Here is a 19,815-nt window from a genome sequence, read left to right on the forward strand (position 1 = left end):
AGATCAGGCTGACTGAGACCTAAGTTTTGCATAAATTGCCGAGCTGACATAGTCCAAAACATCCATGTATAGACCAATGAACACAAAACGACTGACATTAACAACCAAAGACACTGGGAAATACCCGAGATTTAAAAGAGCCCCGACAGAAAGCACTATCAGGGAACTTGGTCACCTTATTGTTTGTCGTGAAACCAATTCTCTCACTCTTGGAAGATTTATATTTGATGAAGGCTTTGTTGGAATCACTTTGGGAACACTCACAAATGCGTGCTCGGCAGCAATGGTTACAACAACGTAAACTATGAGGACTATGGCCTTCCCTCTCATCGAGTTTTGGTCTCCGGCAAGGATCAGCTGTATAGGGGCCCGCATTACTCTCCCCCCAAGAAAAGTCTTGCTTGGATTTTGAGAATATTCTGAGCATGTGTCTACCTGCCCTTTCATAGAAATTTTCAACACATATTTTGGGGTTGATTTCAGTCATTTGAACATCCCACAGCTCACGGAGGCTGCTAAGCGTAGGTTCCAGCTCGACAACGGTCTAGAAGTCTTACTTTCTACCATCAGCGTGCACGAAACTTTTATCGCACCTCACTAGTATGTTCCTGCGGGATTTTATAGGTATGGGCACCAATGAAATGATTTGTGTCCGAGCGCTCGAAGCGCGTAGATTGACTGGTGGTGTGTACCGTTCTATCTTCCACTTATCGTATGTGCTGCATTGCATCTATCTAGTAGTTTATCAATTCACCACTAAATTTTACTGATAAAGCTTTAGGCTGCGACAAGACTGTTGCCGCTTAGTTAATGGGTGACATTTCTGAAAACAAGCTGGTCTTACCAATTGAGCCATCGTAATCTGCGTGTGGGAAGTATATTCGGTCATGTCAAAGTTGCGATGTATTCTTTTTGGGCCCTAACCCTATGCCCTATGCCCTTTGGAATGACATATTTGGGTTATTGGGCATCGCGCGCGCGGACGCGTTCCTGCGCGTCGGACAACACTCCGCTAGCCCAATCGTGATCGGTAAGTAACCTGGGATGTCAAGATAAGCTACGAGCTGTACTCAGTTTGACAGACGTGACGGATTGATCTTTCTGAGTGTATTATGTTCAACTCCCGGTAAATCTATTTTCATACCTGTCCTGCCACCGGTTCTCTATCTCTACAATGGCCTCGGAAGCCATCCGCCCTAGAGGCAGACCAGCCCGTAAGTTTGCATATATCTTGACCCTCAGTATGGACGGCGTAGCTGATTTGGGAACAAACTTAGATACCCCTGGGACTACAGTATTGGCACACACCCCGAATGGCCGTCGCGTTATTACTGGTGGTTCTAACTCCGCGATTCGAATATACACTATTGGGCAAGATGGCGAACCAAAGACTGTCGACGAGGGTGTTGATGGACATACGGGAATCGGTGCTACAGTATGTTATGTAGACCCTAGGATGAAGTTGGTAAGATGCTAAGGACTATTACAGAATGAGTCATTCATCATGGGAGCAGAGGATGGTACTGTTTGGCAGTATGAACTTGAGTCTGGTCGAATGGAAAATTTGCTTGTTCGATGTGCCTTACCCGTGCGAGATATAGCGATCTCGAATGATGGTGAATGGGCTGCAGTAGCAAGCGAGTTAGTACTCTGTGCGCAATAGCTCTAGGGGACCTAGATGACTAATTTGGTACAGTGAACTCACAGTGAAGATCGTCAAAATTGAGGATATGACGAAAGTTAAGTATCTTCGGGAACAAACTAAGGGAACTAAACATGTTTCCTTCGACCCAAGCGGGCGGTATATCGCGGTATCGTGTATAGACGGTATATTGTATATATATTCATTGCTCGCCGATGAGCCGGAACTCGTACGAAAACTTGATGGAGCTATTCGGAGGCTTGAGCCAGAGGATGAAGCGACATCGAGGGCGGTGTGGCATCCAGATGGGACGGCGTTTGCTGCTGCAGAAGCCACCAGGGATATTGCAATTTTCTCCACGAGCGAGTGGAAGAAGGAGAAAGTCTTCTCTGGTGGCCACAATGGTGATGTTACAGCAATCAGCTGGTCCCCGAATGGCGCACTTCTGGCGACTGCTGGCGCAGATGGTCAAGTCCTGCTATGGGAAACTAAGACACAAAAGGTACTACAGCGGCACGACTTTTCGAACGTGATTAATCTTTCCTGGCACCCTTCTAATAACTCTTTATCGTTCACAACGTCGGATGGAGAGCTATTCATATATGATGGAATTGTATCAAGCGAATACCAGCCATTACTCCAGAAGCCGCTTCAGGCTGCACCTATCTTTCCAGGACCTTTAGCGGAGATATCTGATAATATGAGACGGCCATTAGCGAACAGACCGAAGGAGTCCATCGAGCAGCGAGCAGGTACTCCTGACTCTCTTGATGATATCCTTGGCTCCGACCAGGGGATGGAAGACTTCGTCGATGATGATGATGGCGCCGGATACGCCGAAGGTGTTAATGCATTTGGCAAGCGGACAAGTCAGCATCTGGACGAGATCGATGGCCATGCTGAGAAGCGACTTTTGACCTCTTACTCTAAGCCTAAAACGCACCCATCGCTTCAGCCTGGTAGTACACCCTGGCGAGGTAACAGACGGTATCTCTGTATGCATCTCAAATATTCACGGTTATCTCCTAGTGACATACTAATTGACTCGGCTAGGCCTAAATCTAACAGGCTGCGTTTGGACCGTTGACCAAGAGACTCATAATACAGTGACGGTGGAATTTTACGATCGAGAACTCCACCGTGATTTCCACTTTACCGATCCGTATCTCTACGATCGCGCGTGTCTCAGTAAGTCGAATGAACTCATGGTTCTGATGATTCCTTGCTCACTAGGCCTAGATGACCACGGAGCTCTCTTCTCCAACACCCCTACTGACGGCAGTCCTGCCACAATCTTCTATCGTCCCCATGAAACATGGACTACGCGAGCGGACTGGCGGACACAACTACCCAGGGGAGAACTCGTCAGAGGTAGAAGCCCAACTGGTCTCCCTCCACTTCGTTGCTGACTTGGTGACAGCGCTGGCGCTCAGTGATTCTTATATCGTCGTCACGACGACGAAAGATTATGTCCGTGTTTATACATTGTTTGGAACACCGTTCAAGGTGTACAGGCAGAAGAGCCCAGTGGTGACATGCGTCGCATGGAGGGACTATATTATGACTATCGGGAACGGGCCCGTAGGAAGCGACGGCCGCACAGCAACATTGCGGTATTCTGTCGAAAATGTGAAAAGGGATGAGATCTGTCAAAATGAGGATGTGGTAGCACTTCCTGAAGGCGCAGAACTGCAGAGTGTTTTCTTCTCAGATACAGGAGTGAGTGGATCCCAAAGCAGCATTTCTCATTTAGTAGATACTAAATTTAGATTCAGGACCCATTTATCTACGATTCTGAGGGTGTTCTTCTCATCCTGCAGCACTGGCGTAACCATGGCCAAGCTCGCTGGGTTCCACTCCTTGATACCACGCAAATGGAGCGCCTTGTAAGCGGTCGCAAAGAGGAAACATATTGGCCTGTTGCAGTTGCACAGGACAAGTTTCATTGTATCATTCTGAAAGGAGGTGATAAATACCCATATTTCCCTCGCCCATTGCTCAGTGAATTTGACTTCCGGATCCCAATATATGAAACACCAGGAAAAGGAGTCGGGGAACAAGAAGAAGGGTTTGCACAGAGTGGTGGTGGGAAATTTGAAGAAGCCTTTATTCGCGGCAGCGTTATGCTTTCACTTTTTCAGGATCTTCTAGGATCTACAAACGCCACGTCGACTCAGCGTGCCGAGTTGGCTAGGAAAGAGCTCGAGTTGGATAAGATCCTCTTGCAGATGTTAGCAATTGAATGTCGAGAAGGAGAAGAGCGAGGCATGAAGGCTTTGGAGTTAGTCCGGATGATGAAAGACCGCAATGGCAAGATGGTTGAGGCTGCCGTCAAGGTCGCAGAGCGATACGGCCGAGGCGTGTTAGAAGATAAGATTCGGGAATTGGCGGAGAGAAGATACATGGGGGAAGGTGACGACGATGAACTAGCTTGATAATCACTCTGTTATGCGTATGATGAACTGAGTTGATATCTATCAATCAATTGATTTTTGGCGCGATGCGTTCTATGAGATGTAAAATCAGTTGGGCTGACCAGTTGGTGGATGTTCCGTGGGCCGCGACGTCATTTGTGGAGGGAAAAGAAATATATCAATCTCGGTTTCTTTCCTAGCCATCATGTATGTACCTTCAACAACACAGGGCTTAGCAAAGGCTGCTGTCGTCTGGTGCAGCCTGGAATTCTCTTCTTATTTCTTTCTCTAAAGTCCTTTAATATTATTTTCAATGTGTGAGACCGAAAGCTTTACTCCGTGATGCTGAAACCAGTCCCTATGTCCGCAGCTCCATACATCATCACCACCAGGAACGCGTGGAAAGGGTCAGGTTCTGGTCAGCACCTCATCTCACCCCTCACACACCCTCTGGCTTCCTCACATCATGGTATCCTAAACGAACCCTGGCCGACATCCTTGTCATCAACGCTTTTCTCGCAAACGCGGTTTCGACCGTCGGTGTCGAATGGGCTGAACGGAAACTCTACCAATGACCGTAAACCACCGGATGAGCGGATCCTGAAACTGGGAAGAAGTGAGTTTTGTGCAAGCAATGTACGTCCCCACCTTATAATCCACATGCTGACCATAGCCTCAATCTCCGGTAGCGCTTCGAACCCTTTCTCCTCTCCTACCCACCCTCCTCATCAATCCGCTGCCTCCAAAGATCCTATCTCCCAGCGTCACTCTCCACCTCTTTCCATCGACGCACCCACATCTTCCCACTGTAAGAGGAAGGACCCTCTACCGTGCTGCCCTGTGGACCGTACCGGTGGCCTGGAGCAGCTTACCCTTGGTTGGAAATGTTAGGCTACAAGTACTAAGTGAACGCATTGTTCGCGCAGGAACAGCCTTGAATCCGGAACAATCTGGCGACAATGAGTGCGGAGATGAACGACTAGTTGTACGGTGGAAGACGGAACCCCGGGGCGAGGACCACCATTCTGAGACGTCGGCCGCCACCAGATCAACGAAAGCTAACGACCACATCGCATCGCAGGGGAACGGTCATCTTTCGTCGTCCAAGAATGGAATCAATAGAGGGTTGAGTGTGCTGTTGGGTGGCGACGCCCCGATCTTTCCGCTATCCAAGGAGGAACAGTTTACTGGGCTCTTTATCTTCTCATTTGACGAGGAGGGACGTATTTCGTCACATACGATTGAACATGCTGATGATGCTACTGGTTGGGAACGAACGGCCAAGTTCGTAACATTGACCGACTGGTTAATCGGGAAAGCAAGAGGATCTCTAGAGCCTGCGACTGGGCCTGGTTTGACGATGCAGAGCTGTCAAGGCTATCGTTGGCATTCAACGGACAGATATTGCTTACATCGCCGATCGTAGATGTGGCATTCCTATCTTTATCAGAGAGACTATGGCTAAAGGCAAGCTTAGAACTATGTGATACTAAGGGTGTCCACACCGATGATGCGGCGCAGCGAACATAATGCTTACAGAGTTAACAGGGTTGTCGAGTATCTCTCAATAGGTATGAAAGTTCAAACATATTGTATCAACACACATATAAACCATTGGCTATGTGGCATGAATCTCGATGATGACGTGGCTATTGAGCCCCTATTAACAGACACTCTCTACTTTACGATGTATTTTATACTTAGAAACCACCGAAAAATTCTGTGCGTATTCGCACTTCTCAATATAAACCCAGTAGGGTTTCTATGAAGCGAATTCAATGCCAGAGCGGATAATCCCGGCCACTGAGCCAGCAGTTAGCCGACCACTCAATCCATTAAGACTATCAGCATACTGTACGAGTTTCTAACCAAAGCAACCGCGTCATCGACATGCATGCCTATATGCACCAGTAACAAGGCCAGTGACGACATTCAGATCCTATCATCGTTTCTTCTTTAGAGCTGGTGGAATAGGAGGCGACTTCAACGTCGTAAACACCCCCACGCAAACAGCAAGCATCAAGAATCCTCCAGTGGTATAGGCAATCTCGCGGCCAACCCACCAAAAGAGTGAACAGAAAAGTAAAGGCCCCGTTGCGCGGCCCACCTGTCCCCAGCTTCTCAGCCGGCCCAGCACAGCGCCGCGCTCTCCTTCTGATGCTTCGAGGCTCCCCAGGCTGTTCAGCCCGGTTACTACAGTAGCGCTAGTGATGGCTAGAAATCCACTGGCAGCGTATAGCCCAGGTAAGGAAGAAACATGAGCAAGAAGGAAGAACGAAACGGTGCAAGCTACCACACCCGCACGGACAGTAATGAGCGGAGGTAAGCGTCGTACGACGGTACCCTGGAGCAAGGATGCAATGAGACCCATCATGGATAAGAGACGGCCATTTAGCGCGGAAGGGCTTGTTTTGTGCCCGGCGTAGAATGTTGCAGTCAAAAAGGGAAGGGAAAACTCCAAGCCCGAGAAAGGAAGAAGAAAGAGGAAATGAATCAGATTGAGCATAGCAGGGTTGTTGATATGCACGCGAGGTGTTGAACGACTTATTCCACTGCTCGCAAAGTTGGTACGGTTGGACTGGGGCGTAGCTTGGGTGAGCTTGGTAAGACGGGGGTGCGTCTCCGGAAGGCAGTGGTACAGGTAGAGTGTCTCAACGACGATTAGAAAGAGTGACACTCCCGCAGCTGTTGCAAATGGATTTGCAGCTACGGTCGTAATGTTGGAAAGTGCCGCCCCCAGCACTGGGCCGCATGTAAATGCAATGCTAAAGCAAGCGCCCACTAATGCCATGGTCGAGCCCCTCTGACTGGCATCGCTGATATCAGTGGCTATAGCATTAGCCAGCTGCACATTGCCTTCACTAAGGCCGCCAACAATGCGACTAGCAACAAAGGTGCGAAAGTCTGTGGCAGCTATCCAGAGCGCGACGCTAAGGGTATTGCCCGCCATAGAGTATAGAAGCGCCGTCCTGCGGCCATATCTGTCGGAGAGACGCCCGATAAATGGGGCGGCAAGAGCCTGAAGAAAAGAGAAAAGCGAGCCCAGGGCGCCTCCTAGAAGGACGATGTCATAGCGGGAGTCGATTGGTTTGGCAAAAGCGTTCTTGTAAGCGTTCAGATAGTGAAATATCCGATTCAAGAGAGACACAGGGGAAGGGTCTTCGTTGCGGTAGAAAGTCAATAAGGAAGGAAATAGCGGTAGAATGAAAGTGAAGGATATCTGGGAGAGGATGGTTAAAAATAGCGTAGTTAGATAGATAGGAATTGAAGGCTAGGTACCAAATCCAGAAGCAAAGATGTCATCAAGACCTTGAGGATCTTCTTCCGCTGATCAGCGGCTAGCGCCATAACGATTGATGGATGTGAATGAACGTTGGAAAAGGGGAAGAAAGAATGAAAAGAAAGAACGAGAGGAAGAAGAAAAGTCTAGTCTAGTCTAGTCTAACATGAAGATTTCTTAATCCCAAAAAGCTAGGGGAAGATGGTTTAAAACCGATGATATGATAGTTCTCAATTGCCCTTCCCTTGACTTATGTAATCGGCAAATTAACTCATACGGTAACGTAGCCGGTAAGCAATCCGGTCATCTCTGTATTCCATATAAAATAGTACATTGTTGAATAACGATATTTCAGTAAATTTATAATCTATCCCTTTGTAACTTTATATATAGTCTAATCTATACCATAATAATAAGCTATTAAGTTTACAGATTCTGATAATCTTTTATTATCAGAGTAATATAAATTACAGTATATTATATAGTATTATTTGTATATAGCTGTAATTTATATTTCTAGAATTTTAATTATACTAATATTCGAGATATATACAAAGAATCTATATACTAATACTGTGACAAATTAATAAATATATAGAATATAAGTTTGTTGAGATATCGATATTCAAAAATATGCTATTTTATATGGAATACAGAGGTGACCAGACTGCTTACCGGTTACGTTCGTTAGTTACTCCGTACTTAGTTAACTACATAACCAGGTTGCATGATTCGGCGAAGTACTAAGTATAGAATTACTTGGACTGATTTAAACAACTTGTACAGTGATATTCGCTGCTGGTCCCATTGACTAACTGCAAGCTTACCACACTGAAACCCATGTCCAGCCACACTTCCAACCCTCTTGAGCTGTCAACAGCCAGTCTCCGGCCAATCACCACTACGTCCAGCGGTCCAGCCATCATCCCCATGCGCCAACAAATTAAGAAAATAAATACAGAATCAGAGTGTTGGTTAGTTAAAAGCGCTGCCATGAGAGCCGCACTATCCACGAGAAGGAAGGGGGGAAGAGAAGAGATTAAAGAGCAATATACTATGCACGCTCAAAGATGCAAGACATGTACAACCAGGAACTGACTTTTGGAGTCAATCTTCCAAAAGAAGAGACCTAGAGCCAAGGAGGCTTGTAGAGACATTAGCCAATGTCTCTTCCCTCAGCCTTCCGACCCCTTGTTGTATGCATTTCAGAAGATTCGTTGCTTTCGTGACCCGTAACACCACCATTACCCATAGCCTATTAGATAGGAATAGCAAGACAGATAGAGAATGCAGAAGCCCACAATGACCGCAGTGAGAAAAAAGAGACGTTAAGGGAACCCAAGAAGCAGTGTCAGAAAAGTCTGGTGTATGGCAAAGCAGAAAGTGTGGGAACTGGTGACACTCTTGTAGAAAGCCTTATCCCGACCCAGGTGGTAGGCTCACTGACAATTCAAGCGCATCATCTACTGAGCCCCGGCAGGAGGTGTGACAGTGTTGCCATCAAGTCCGCCACGCCCGCGGCCACCACGACCTCTACCACGACCCCTGAAATCGCCACGTCCGCGTCCCCGAAACCCGTCACGTCCACGCCCGCCACGGCCACGGCCACGGGAACTCGGCTGTCTCTGATGATGCACGACCGCTTCGAAACCGTCGCTACCTTGTGATTTAGGCACAGTGACATTCTCAGCACCATTGCCCGTAGTCTCTTCTGCAGTCACATTGTTATCACCTGTGTCAGCAACTACAGGTGTAGCCTCAATGCCAGTATCAGTCTCGGCAGGATCACGTGGCACTTCAACCCAGCCATCGGTATTCGCCGAAGAGGCAAGAGAATCGCCCGTCTTGGGATTCCAGCTAGCCTCAGCAACAGGGTTAGCGGCATCGTCAACGAGTGTTTGCGCTGGTGGAGTGACCTGCTCGGGCTGGGATACAGCATTGGTGGGCTCGTTCACGGCGGGGTTTCCGGTGCCATAAGAGGAATCCTGGAGCTCAGTGTAACCCGCATTGGCCAAAGTAGGATCCGATTCGGGAGCAGTATCCGTGGTTACTTCTTCAGTTGCAGGGGCGTGCTCTTCAGAAGTCTGTTTCACTTTGCTATCTAATTGACCAGAGCTGTTAGAAACGAGTAATTGGGTCATTGGGGCTGCAGGTAGTTGTCTTACAGGTGATCTCCAGTGCCTCCCCTTCGACACTGACAACCTTGTCATCCGCACCATCAATTAGCTTTAACATCGAATTGACGGCCTCGTGCGACCCTCCATAAACCTGGTATAAGACACCCTCAAAGGCACGAGTCAGGTTGGAGGTTTCATCGCCAGAACGTCTCATGGTGGCAGCAGCACAGAGAAATTTGCTCAAGCTAAGCAGACGCTGTCTCAAGTCAGTCTGACTCGCTTTATTGGCCTCAGAGACAGCTTTCTCCTGGATTGCATCCAACTCCTCTTTGTGGGCCTTCTCTAACTCGGCCTGCTGCGTGGCCAGGCGTTGCTCGTACTGGGCTGCAAACTCCTTGTAGTTGGCGATCTGCTCTTCAATCTGAGCGATAGTGGCTTGCAGAGCGGGCTTCTTCAATGCCTGCGCCTTTTGGTCGGCATTGATCTTCTTCTCGGCAACCAGGTCATCAAGGGATTTTCCGGAATTCTCGGCAATGATGGCATCGACTTTAGCGGTCGCATTCTGTACAAAGCAATGTGAGCGGTAAGGGACACATGAGGGTAGTATGGGGCGTGGTCACTGACCAACTTCTTCACAGTATTGCGCAAGCTCCTATAAGCATACTCTTAGCTCCATATCAAAGTGCGAATGCGCAAGTCTTCATTTGAAATGGCAAACCTTTGCAGTTCTTTGAAGTACGGGCTGTCAATGCTATCCACGCCGTTGGCGGTCGCTCCATCTAATTTCGAACTAACCGAAGGAGTAGAAGTATGATTTTGGTTGAGCTTCTCCAAGGTTGACTCGGGCTGTGCCTGAGAGTTGCTGTTGTTGACAGAAGCGGCAGCCATGATGCTGAAAGATGACGTCTCTGGTAGTTTTCCCTAGAAGAGTGGACGCAATAGAGATATTGTTGACGATTACAAAGATTTGATATAGAAAGAAAATAGAAGAGAGATTTTGAGTATTTTAATATAACAAGGATAAAGGATGAATTAAAGACGTGTTGGAAGAAGAGCTAGAGAGCAGAGGTGTTCGAAGACGAAAAAGAAAGCTGGCGGTGCGAAAGATGCGGGTGGAACTCTTCCGAACCTCAGGCCGCCTCTGTCGCGTGCAGCTCAACAAAGCACCCAGAGCAACGCTCAGCCAGTAGGTACGCAGCTACCAAGTCAATGGCTGCAGCCTTAGGGCCGCATGTGTATCTTTTTAGGGATTACTTCTCTCTAAAGCCGATTGAACCAGGGAGAAGCGGGTGTGCCTGACATGAATTGGAATAGGTAGTCATAGAACAAATACATTGGGGTATCATAGTATAAACTCCTAACGCCTCCACATCCCTCATTCTTGTCCGAATTTGATATGACAAAACAGGGGAAAGGCAAACTAAGCGCCATAGTAGTACCTATTCCCATGTTCAACGCTAAACGATAGAAACCCAGCCATGGTATCATGTAGACTCTACCTCCCATGGTTCTCCGTGAGGGAATTCAGGGATATGTACAGTGCATGAAATGGCGTTGTATGATCAACCTTTGAACTTTCGTAATGTCCTCTAGAGGAAGATCATGATAGTGAGAAAAAAGAACTACAAGAACCACAAACACAGTAACAGATCAGAAACATACCTCGGTCACTTTTTGGATGGAATTTGGGCCAATATTTTTGTCACCAGTTTTGCGCGAGCGAATTGATGCTTCGCGTACCAATCTAAAAGGATCCTTTAGTATCAAATTCATAATCGGATTCTTGCCAGTCATTGCACATTATCTTCCAACTTGTGGCCCGTACATAGCAAGTGGGCTAGTAAATAGCAATAATCACTCACTCCTGCATGAAAAGCATATAGTCCAGGAAGATCTATGATATCGTGAAAGCAGCAAGTTACTATCACTGCCACTTTTCTGGCTATTCAGAGCACTTACCAGTATATCAGCATTCTTGCTCACATTGCGATTTGACTGAGCTTTGACAATACGCTTCACCGTTCCGCGCGGATAAAGCTTTTGTGTGGTGGCCATTGTTACCGGTGATGTCGAAGAGAGACTAAGTATACTTAGATGAAACAGGCGGCAAAGACGATGGTCTGTTGATGTTAGTGGATCACCATAGCAAACCAATTTGATAAGCTTCGGCTTGGCGTGTTTATGTAACATGTTTTACCAATATATTGCACGGTTTTGAAACCATATACCCATGTAATTTACAGTACACATAGTTAACTAACACTTCAGTCGTTACATAATACCCAAAGTAACTAACGTATTCGGTAAGCAGTCCGGTCATGTAAGCAGTCCGGTCACCTCTGTATTCCATATTAAATGGCATATTTTTGAATATCGATATCTCAACAACTCTATATTTTATATATCTATTAATTTGTTACAGTATTTATGTAGATAGTCTCTATATATATCTCGAATATTAGTAGAAATAAAATCTTAGAAAGATAAATTACAGCTATATACAAAAGATACTATATATTACAGTATAATTTATTTTACCCTGGTAATAAAATATTGTTGATATCTATAAATTTGACAGATTATTATTATAGTATAGATTAAACTATATATAAAGTTACAAATGGATAGAATATAAGTTTGTTGAGATATCGATATTCAAAAATATGCCATTTAATATGGAATACAGAGGTGACTGGACTGCTTGCATGACCGGACTGCTTACCGAATACGTTAACATAACCGGCAACCGAGCTTTCCACCTCTATCTTCTATATAAAATAGCTCTTTTTATAATCTAAATATTCCAACAGTAGTAATGATACAATACTCAATTTATTGAAATATAGAATATATACTTTATTTATTAAATTATATGTATTTTTTATATATATTTTAAATCCTTGTATTATAAGATTTAATAAAATATACAAGAAATATCAAGAATATAACTATTTTAAAAGAATTAAGAATCTTTTATTTAGTCTACTTAAAATTTATATAGTTCTAATATTTTAGAATCAATTATAGTCTCTCTAGGCTTCTTATTATTATAATATCCAAAGTATAAAAGTGGTCATTTTATATGGGATACGGGACTGGAACGCTCGCTTGCGTGGAACGTTCGCTTGCCGGCTACGTTAGTGATCATAAACCGGTAAGCGGCTGAGTCACTCAAGTAACTGGGTACGTTAACTACCGCAGTAGAGCATGGACTCAACTTCCACTACATATTCGAGATCATATACAGATTCATTATTATGTCCATACAACAATACTTAGTAATATACAATCATTTTCGGCGTCGGAATAGTTTCCATGCGTAAATCGCAGCTAAGGAACCTATGGCAGCTCGCCACGCCAAGAGAACCTGAATAGCAAACCTGAGTTTGGCATAATAACCTTTAAGCATAATACCAACAGCATGTGTATCCCGTTCCAACTCTCTAGTTTTAGACGACCCATAATACGTGTCAACTCCTAGACCCCCGATGTCAACTTCATTAGGGAAACGGTTCGCGTCCGCAGCATCATTATCGTCGGTTGCAGTCACAGCAGATGTTTGACTGCCCACCGCTGTGTTGCTGGATTGCGATCCAGACTTGGCCCGGAGCTTGTTGCGCTTCCGTAGGCGATAAGTTAGGATGCTGGTAATCAGTCGTAGATCGGGGGAGGTAAACGTAGGGTACTCCCACAGCTGCACGGCTGTGTGAGGCGGGAGCATGTCTAAGAAGTCAGCTAGAATACCAAGAGTCAACCCCCATAGAAGAAGGGGCTGAGTTTGGTCCTCAGGATTAGCTCGGTTGCCCAAGAACCACGTCCTTAATCGTTGCATTAGAGATGGTCCTCGGCTATTCTTAGCGGCAACTTCAAGCGATAGGTTGCACTGAAGGCTTTCAGTTGGTCTTAGCCGGACAGCGGAAAATTCCATAAGGCCCAAGATGTAGCGAGAAGTGAGACGGGTAATGAATCCAGACGTCTTCGCATAGCGCTGCGAAATATCAACATACTCCACCGTACGCTGCGAAGGGGAAAGGAGAGCCCTGAGAGGAACCCAATGGGTTGATGCAACCTCAGTTGGCTGTAGTCGGAGGGTCGGGGAATCACTGCATGTTAGAAGGAAAACATAAGGGCAAAGAACCATCAAGCTTGGACCAACACCATCAGTAGCTGAACTGAGATAGGCTATAGAAGAAGAAAACGTACGGCACGGAGGTCCAACCAGTAGATACAACACGCTCTGGTAAATTTCCAACATATATATACTCATCCGCCGTTAAGTCGAGTCCTACTTCCTCCGATGCTTCCCTAATAGCAGCAGCTTTGTCGTCCGCATCTTCTGGATCTCGCTTCCCCCCTGGTAGAGCAACATGACCAGTCCAGCGATCTCCCACACGGGAAGCTCGCTTAATGAAGAGAGCCTCGGCATCACCTTTTTGAACCCAGTCCTGAGAGAAAAAAGTATTCAAACGTTGCTTGACTGACGCAGTGTTGTTCTCTTGTGGAGAGGGAGGCGAGTGTTGCGAATCGGGCCAGTGGTTATGCGTAGGTCGAACTCGAAGGACAAGGGCCACGGAGGCACGTTTCTTGCATGCTGGCGGATTGGGGACATGAGGATACGGATGGTCATGGAGGTACAGCAGTACATCATGAAGGGAACTGGGGAGTGGAACTGCTTCCAACAACTCGGGCTTCGGTGTCTCCATCGAGATCAAACATCCAGGTACATGAGGCCACCTCTACCAACTAAGCAACGATATTTCAGCTAAATAGGCATGGAAACACAATGGTTAAATTAGCAAAGTAGTTGGGGCCAGTATGTAGGGAGGAGAACAGAATCGGGAAATCCTTATCGGCACTCAGGTCTATCAGTATCGGTAGTGTGAGTGTGAGGTATCAGAATAATAGAACCATGCCGTAGCGTATTCACAATACGTACTCTGTACACGGTTACCATCCAGCGGGTCCAAACGTCATCCATTGCCGTGACTGGCCCATTGGCGAGTGTGACACCTTACCAAAAATGGAAGGAAAGCTTTGCACGTGCGTCCAGACGCCATTGCGATAGTATGGACCATATGGACTAGTATGCCCCGGGGGTAGGAGAGGTACTACTAGTAGTCGGACTAACACCTACATGACACTATAATTGCAGGAAATTTGGTCCACTGAAATTTTTTTTCTCATTCTTTGCCACAGCTTCAGATGGAGTGAGTGAGCAGTGATCTATCTTATATCTCATTTTTCTCAGTTGTTGTCATCGCCTTCTATCCCTTCGAACTTCATTACCGAGTACTCTTCCCCACCACACTCGCTTCCACAAACGGTGCAAAGCCGTGTCTTGACCACCATGCGCTTTGGTAAAACTCTTAAGAATTCAATTTATCCCCCATGGAGTGGGAAGTATATCGATTACCACAAGCTCAAGGTCCTCTTGAGGGAACATGATGTCACCGGAGATGGCAGTGACTCGGACACTCAATGGACGGAACAGGATGAGGAAGCTTTTGTCCAAGAACTGATCAACGTTCAAGTGGACAAAGTCAACGCTTTCCAAGTGGAAACCTCTCAACAGTTGAGGGAACGTACTTCTGCTTGTGAAACTAAGCTGCGGCCACTGGCACCCTCTGACGAAAACGAGGCACCTACTGTAGTCGACGAAAATGAGAGAATGACTATCGCTTCCGAAGTCCTTCATGAACTAGATGGTATCACCAAAGAAGTGAGCGAGCTCGAGAAGTACAGCCGTATCAACTTCACTGGTTTCCTCAAAGCTGCAAAGAAGCATGATAGAAAACGAGGAGCACGGTATCGTGTCAAGCCTCTGCTTCAAGTCCGGCTATCGCAGTTGCCATTTAACTCGGAGGACTATTCGCCCCTAGTCCGCAGGTTGTCAGTGATGTATTCCTTTGTTCGTGAAATATCGAGTCAGGGTGTTGCTGAGCCCAGGGATGTGGAGGCGCCTCGGTTCGGCCAAGACTCATATTCGTCATTCAAGTTCTGGGTACATTCCGATAACATTTTAGAAGTCAAAACTTACATCCTTCGACGGCTGCCGGTCCTCATTTATAACCCTGGCACTTCTAAGGAATTGGAGACACTTCCAGACGACCCTACAATCACCTCCCTATACTTTGACACCCCCCAATTCGATCTATACACTCAAAAGGTCGCACGTGCACCAGAGGCTAGCTCTTTGAGGATTAGATGGACTGGAAATCTGAAAGATAAGCCTGCCATTTACCTGGAAAAGAAGGTCGTGACCGATGACGATCGCAGTAAAGAGGTGAAGGTGCAGCTGAAGCAGAAGCACGTGAAAGAATTTCTCGACGGCGAATATCGATTTGATAAGAAGCTCCACCGGATGGCCGACATGGGAAATGGAGAGTCAGAGCAGGCAGAATCTCTCAAGAGAGACGTGGATGAGCTGCAATCGTTCATAAAGGAGCACCAGGTGCAACCCATGCTGCGAGCCAACTATACTCGCACGGCTTTCCAAATTCCTGGCGATGATCGGATCCGCATCTCGCTCGACACGAATTTAGCACTAATTCGGGAAGACTCTTTGGATGAAGAGCGACCCTGTCGTGACCCGAATGAATGGCACCGTACTGATATCGACAATATCGGTATGGGATATCCCTTCAGTACCGTACGAACAGGTGAAATCGCGCGCTTCCCATATGGTTTGCTGGAGATTAAGTTGAGGGGGGAGTCTGCACATAAAGCTGAATGGGTCAATGACCTGATGGTTTCACACCTTGTGAAGGAGGCCCCGCGGTTTTCTAAATTTGTCCACGGCGTCGCACAGCTTTTTGAAGACTATGTCAACAGCTTTCCTTTCTGGCTTAGTGAGATGGAAAATGACATCCGCCGGGACCCTGAAACCGCGTTCCAGCAAGAGCGAGAAAGAATTGCAAAACGGGCGGAAGATGACATGGCAGTTGGAAGCTTCCTTGGAAACAGGGCGAGCCCGTCTGTAAAGCCCTTGGTGGGATCCCCCATCTCTAGGTTACCGGACGTCGAAAGTTCCTCACGCTCGAGGCCCTCTCCACAGGTAGCACCGTCCTCCAGGCCATCTGCCTCAGAGGGCGTCTCTTATGAAATACCTGAATCACCGGAGCAAGAGGACCGACCTGTGACCCTGTCCCGCCTGGCTGCCTTGTTCCCAACGTTTTCTTTTTCACGTGCAAATCGCGTGCAGCAGGCTTCGGTTGCTTTGCCGCCGGGTGTACGGGAGCCGGGTACATGGATCAAGGATTCTGGACCCGTCAAGGTTGAAAGCAAAGTGTGGCTTGCCAACCAGCGGACCTTCATAAAATGGCTTCACGTCAGCATCCTTCTTTCATCGCTCTCCCTGGGTCTTTATAACGCTGCAGGCAAAACCAATGACATAGCTCGCGCCCTCGCTATCGTCTATACTTGCTTTGCGATCTTTTCCGCTGCCTGGGGGTGGTACATGTATGAGAAGCGCGCTCGACTTATCCGCCAACGAAGCGGGCGAGATCTAGACAATACTTTTGGGCCGATAGTTGTGTGTATCGGATTGGCCGTAGCCCTTGTATTGAACTTTGCTTTCAAGGTAGGCGGAACCCCTCGATGGCTATTTCATTCAGACTAATGGCTAACTTGTGGTTCAGTATTCTTCCACCCTAGAGAAGCTCAGACAGGAGCAGCCTTCTCACACCGATATGCCTTCTTTAGTCAATCAAGGTGGACATGCACTCTGAAATCTGCTATTCTAGCTGAAGTAATTCCAATAATCAGCCTATCATCAATCGAAAAAGACAAGCAGCGGACAAATTTTCGGTACAGCTACCCAAGTCTACCAAGAACAGAAGTTTTTGTATATTTGACGTTGTGGGGTATTCTAACAACAAAAGGTTTAAGGATGAATGAATGAACAGTGATGCTATTCGAAGGTGTTATAGGCAACAAAAAAACCAGCAAGGTGGAATAGTCAGAAATCTCACTGACCGTTCAGTACATTTAACCCACGAAACTGTATTACCAACTGGAGGATGTCACATGGAAGGCTACGTACACTCACATTGTCTTACTGTTATTCCAGGTGTATGTTAATTATGCTTCTTTCCCTTGAATCCAATATCTCGAAATGGCCAAGTTTCTCTCGTAGTTAGAATTGTCTAGAAATTAGTGTAGATCATTATTGGGTCCAGGTATATCTTTTTGGAGAATGCTGTTCAAATATGGTGAAGCAGGGAACCAGAGTTCACGTATATTTCCAACATGCAGGTCCCTCAATTAGGTGGGCGCGCTCAGGGTCCCGATTCTGTATCTGACCCTGTAAACTTTCGGGTGTTAGGATGTCTTTTCTTTGTACAGGTGGGGTTTAAAGCATGCTTGGGACGTAGCCGTCGAAATTGGTTCTGACTCAATGGTCAATATTGGATCGAGTGGCGTGGAATATGGACCATGATGGTAGTACATACCGGTCGAGGAACCCACAAAATAACCAAAGATAGATAGTCCCCAGGAATGCAATAGTCCACTCAAAAATCCCTGCCTTTCGATAGCCTGCAATTTCCTCCGGTACGGTCAGAGAGATGAAGGCCACTCCTAGGAAGGCTTCTGTAATGATCATGTTGAGAGAGAGGCACTAATTCCGGGGATCAGTCTTGCTTTTGATAACGGAAGCTAAGAGTAAAAGATGCGACAAGTAGCAGCAAACGAGAGGGCCAAGTTAAAGGTACAGGAACAAAGTTCACGTACAAGACTCTAACTCGTAAACTTCTCCCCCAATCGTGTTGCCATATACCCAGGTGGTAGACGTATGACACAAACCCGAGTACCTCGTTCGAATATACGATGGGCGTACAGGCAGCTTGTATCGCCAGACCAGCGAAACACACCTGGAGGAAGAGGTGATGTACGCTCTTATACTGAAAGGTATCCATGACCGCCAAAAAAATCAGGGCGATACTAGCCACGCCGGCAGCGAAGATGGCTAACAGAGAGATAAATTTTAAGGTTCTTGTAGGTTCATGATCCTCTTCATCCTCGCTGTAGGAGTCCTGCTGGTTACAGTGACTATGACACGAACTGCTATGCCCAGGAAGATCATGGCCGCCATTGTCATTACGGTTGTCGGTTACAGGACATTCCACCAAGGCGAACCCCGGCTCATAGCGCACCACATGGACCGCAGCAACGGTGGTCACGAAACCCACGGCTGTAATAGAAGCGCCAACGAGAAAAAGTGACTTCAACTCGAAAGATGCTATGTCAGAGATGAAGCTATCTCTGCGTTAATACGTTATACGAAGGTCTAAGACGAGAAAGCAGGAAGCTACGAATGCAACATGCCGGTTACTCTGTCCCAGGTATCGTGGGCGAGCCATATTGACAGTAGGGACGCCAGAGTCAGAAACCAGACAGAGCCTGCCAACGCCAGGAAGAGAGCGAGTCGATTGAGGGGAATGCTGAGAATGAAGACATGAAGAAAAAACCGGGCTGAATCATGACAGCAAAGGATGGGATTTGTGCTCATTGAGACTTGGCACGGCACTTATAGCTCTGCAGATGTGGCGTGCATTGGAATCCATTGACAGGCAGTGAGTCGAAAGAGAAGACAGTAATAGATGCACAAAAAGTGATAATAAAAACTATACTCCCACTCCTTATGACCCAAGTCGGTTGATGTGCTTACCTATTTCCTGATCCGCAAACTAACGAGCAGAATCTGCAGAGGAAATCGACTGGGCGGATTTAATGGTTCGATCCTCTTTTTATTTCGTTGACTTCCCCGGATTCCCTTTTCAAGTTGTCATTCTTTAGATGCAAGATGACATCAGCGGTGGAAAACAAATCACAAAGTACTACTAGTAGTAGTAATACTCTATACCAGTTTAGAGGTCAGCTTACCTACTGCGTGACCTCTTTATGCCTGAGTCATGGTTATACGTGGATATCCATAACAATTGAGACACTAAGTTTGTAAAGTAGCAAACTTCGCTCATACTCTTTCTTGTATATCTACTGTAATGTAGGTACTAGTTAGTTATTAGTAGTACTAGTAGTTAGTTACTCAGTGATCTATACTTGCTGACAAATCAGGTCTGATTTTTAAACTAAGATAACTAACTAGTCAACCAACTAACTAACTATGATGTTTAGTAAGTATATATATATAACTAGTTAGTTATGTCTCTTTCATACCCATCTCTTAGTAAACCCCTACTACATTTCTTTGATCTGATCTATGATATATCATAAACTGGACCATTTGAATATACTATAGCACTACTACTACTACTACTACTACTACTACTACTACTACTACTACTACTACTACTACTACTACTACTACTACTACTACTACTACTACTACTACTACTACTACTA

At 46.4% G+C, this 19,815-nt stretch overlaps 8 protein-coding genes across 8 annotated transcripts; 3 read left to right on the forward strand and 5 right to left on the reverse strand.

The window, feature by feature from the left end:
* Positions 1–1,174: 1,174 nt before the first annotated feature.
* ABOM_009404 (WD40 repeat domain-containing protein) lies at positions 1,175–4,077 on the forward strand (the record flags this gene model as incomplete). Its single annotated transcript, XM_022536532.1, has 8 exons — positions 1,175–1,214; positions 1,278–1,435; positions 1,490–1,641; positions 1,697–2,637; positions 2,696–2,830; positions 2,876–3,013; positions 3,063–3,361; positions 3,412–4,077. The coding sequence occupies 8 exons, from the start codon at positions 1,175–1,177 to the stop codon at positions 4,075–4,077; spliced, it is 2,529 nt and encodes an 842-aa protein (XP_022385688.1).
* A 339-nt stretch (positions 4,078–4,416) lies between these two features.
* Positions 4,417–5,586, forward strand: ABOM_009405 (uncharacterized protein; the record flags this gene model as incomplete). Its single annotated transcript, XM_022536533.1, has 3 exons — positions 4,417–4,672; positions 4,746–5,408; positions 5,483–5,586. 3 exons carry the CDS (start codon positions 4,417–4,419, stop codon positions 5,584–5,586), a joined length of 1,023 nt encoding a protein of 340 aa, XP_022385689.1.
* A 412-nt stretch (positions 5,587–5,998) lies between these two features.
* ABOM_009406 (putative tetracycline transporter) lies at positions 5,999–7,404 on the reverse strand (the record flags this gene model as incomplete). Its single annotated transcript, XM_022536534.1, has 2 exons — positions 5,999–7,276; positions 7,336–7,404. The coding sequence occupies 2 exons, from the start codon at positions 7,402–7,404 to the stop codon at positions 5,999–6,001; spliced, it is 1,347 nt and encodes a 448-aa protein (XP_022385690.1).
* A 1,395-nt stretch (positions 7,405–8,799) lies between these two features.
* On the reverse strand, positions 8,800–10,341 carry ABOM_009407 (uncharacterized protein; the record flags this gene model as incomplete). Its single annotated transcript, XM_022536535.1, has 4 exons — positions 8,800–9,437; positions 9,502–10,015; positions 10,078–10,105; positions 10,172–10,341. The coding sequence occupies 4 exons, from the start codon at positions 10,339–10,341 to the stop codon at positions 8,800–8,802; spliced, it is 1,350 nt and encodes a 449-aa protein (XP_022385691.1).
* A 674-nt stretch (positions 10,342–11,015) lies between these two features.
* Positions 11,016–11,508, reverse strand: ABOM_009408 (uncharacterized protein; the record flags this gene model as incomplete). Its single annotated transcript, XM_022536536.1, has 4 exons — positions 11,016–11,042; positions 11,116–11,197; positions 11,316–11,347; positions 11,413–11,508. The coding sequence occupies 4 exons, from the start codon at positions 11,506–11,508 to the stop codon at positions 11,016–11,018; spliced, it is 237 nt and encodes a 78-aa protein (XP_022385672.1).
* Positions 11,509–12,742: 1,234 nt separating this feature from the next.
* On the reverse strand, positions 12,743–14,156 carry ABOM_009409 (NUDIX hydrolase; the record flags this gene model as incomplete). The annotated part of the gene is made up of 2 exons (XM_022536537.1): positions 12,743–13,598; positions 13,657–14,156. 2 exons carry the CDS (start codon positions 14,154–14,156, stop codon positions 12,743–12,745), a joined length of 1,356 nt encoding a protein of 451 aa, XP_022385673.1.
* Positions 14,157–14,800: 644 nt separating this feature from the next.
* Positions 14,801–17,180, forward strand: ABOM_009410 (SPX domain protein; the record flags this gene model as incomplete). The annotated part of the gene is made up of 2 exons (XM_022536538.1): positions 14,801–17,032; positions 17,091–17,180. The coding sequence occupies 2 exons, from the start codon at positions 14,801–14,803 to the stop codon at positions 17,178–17,180; spliced, it is 2,322 nt and encodes a 773-aa protein (XP_022385665.1).
* A 623-nt stretch (positions 17,181–17,803) lies between these two features.
* ABOM_009411 (uncharacterized protein) lies at positions 17,804–18,055 on the reverse strand (the record flags this gene model as incomplete). Its single annotated transcript, XM_022536539.1, has 2 exons — positions 17,804–17,840; positions 17,904–18,055. The coding sequence occupies 2 exons, from the start codon at positions 18,053–18,055 to the stop codon at positions 17,804–17,806; spliced, it is 189 nt and encodes a 62-aa protein (XP_022385664.1).
* Positions 18,056–19,815: the final 1,760 nt, after the last annotated feature.

This window comes from Aspergillus bombycis (assembly GCF_001792695.1).
Source record: "Aspergillus bombycis strain NRRL26010 chromosome Unknown contig00099, whole genome shotgun sequence".
NCBI classification, from domain to species: domain Eukaryota; kingdom Fungi; phylum Ascomycota; class Eurotiomycetes; order Eurotiales; family Aspergillaceae; genus Aspergillus; species Aspergillus bombycis.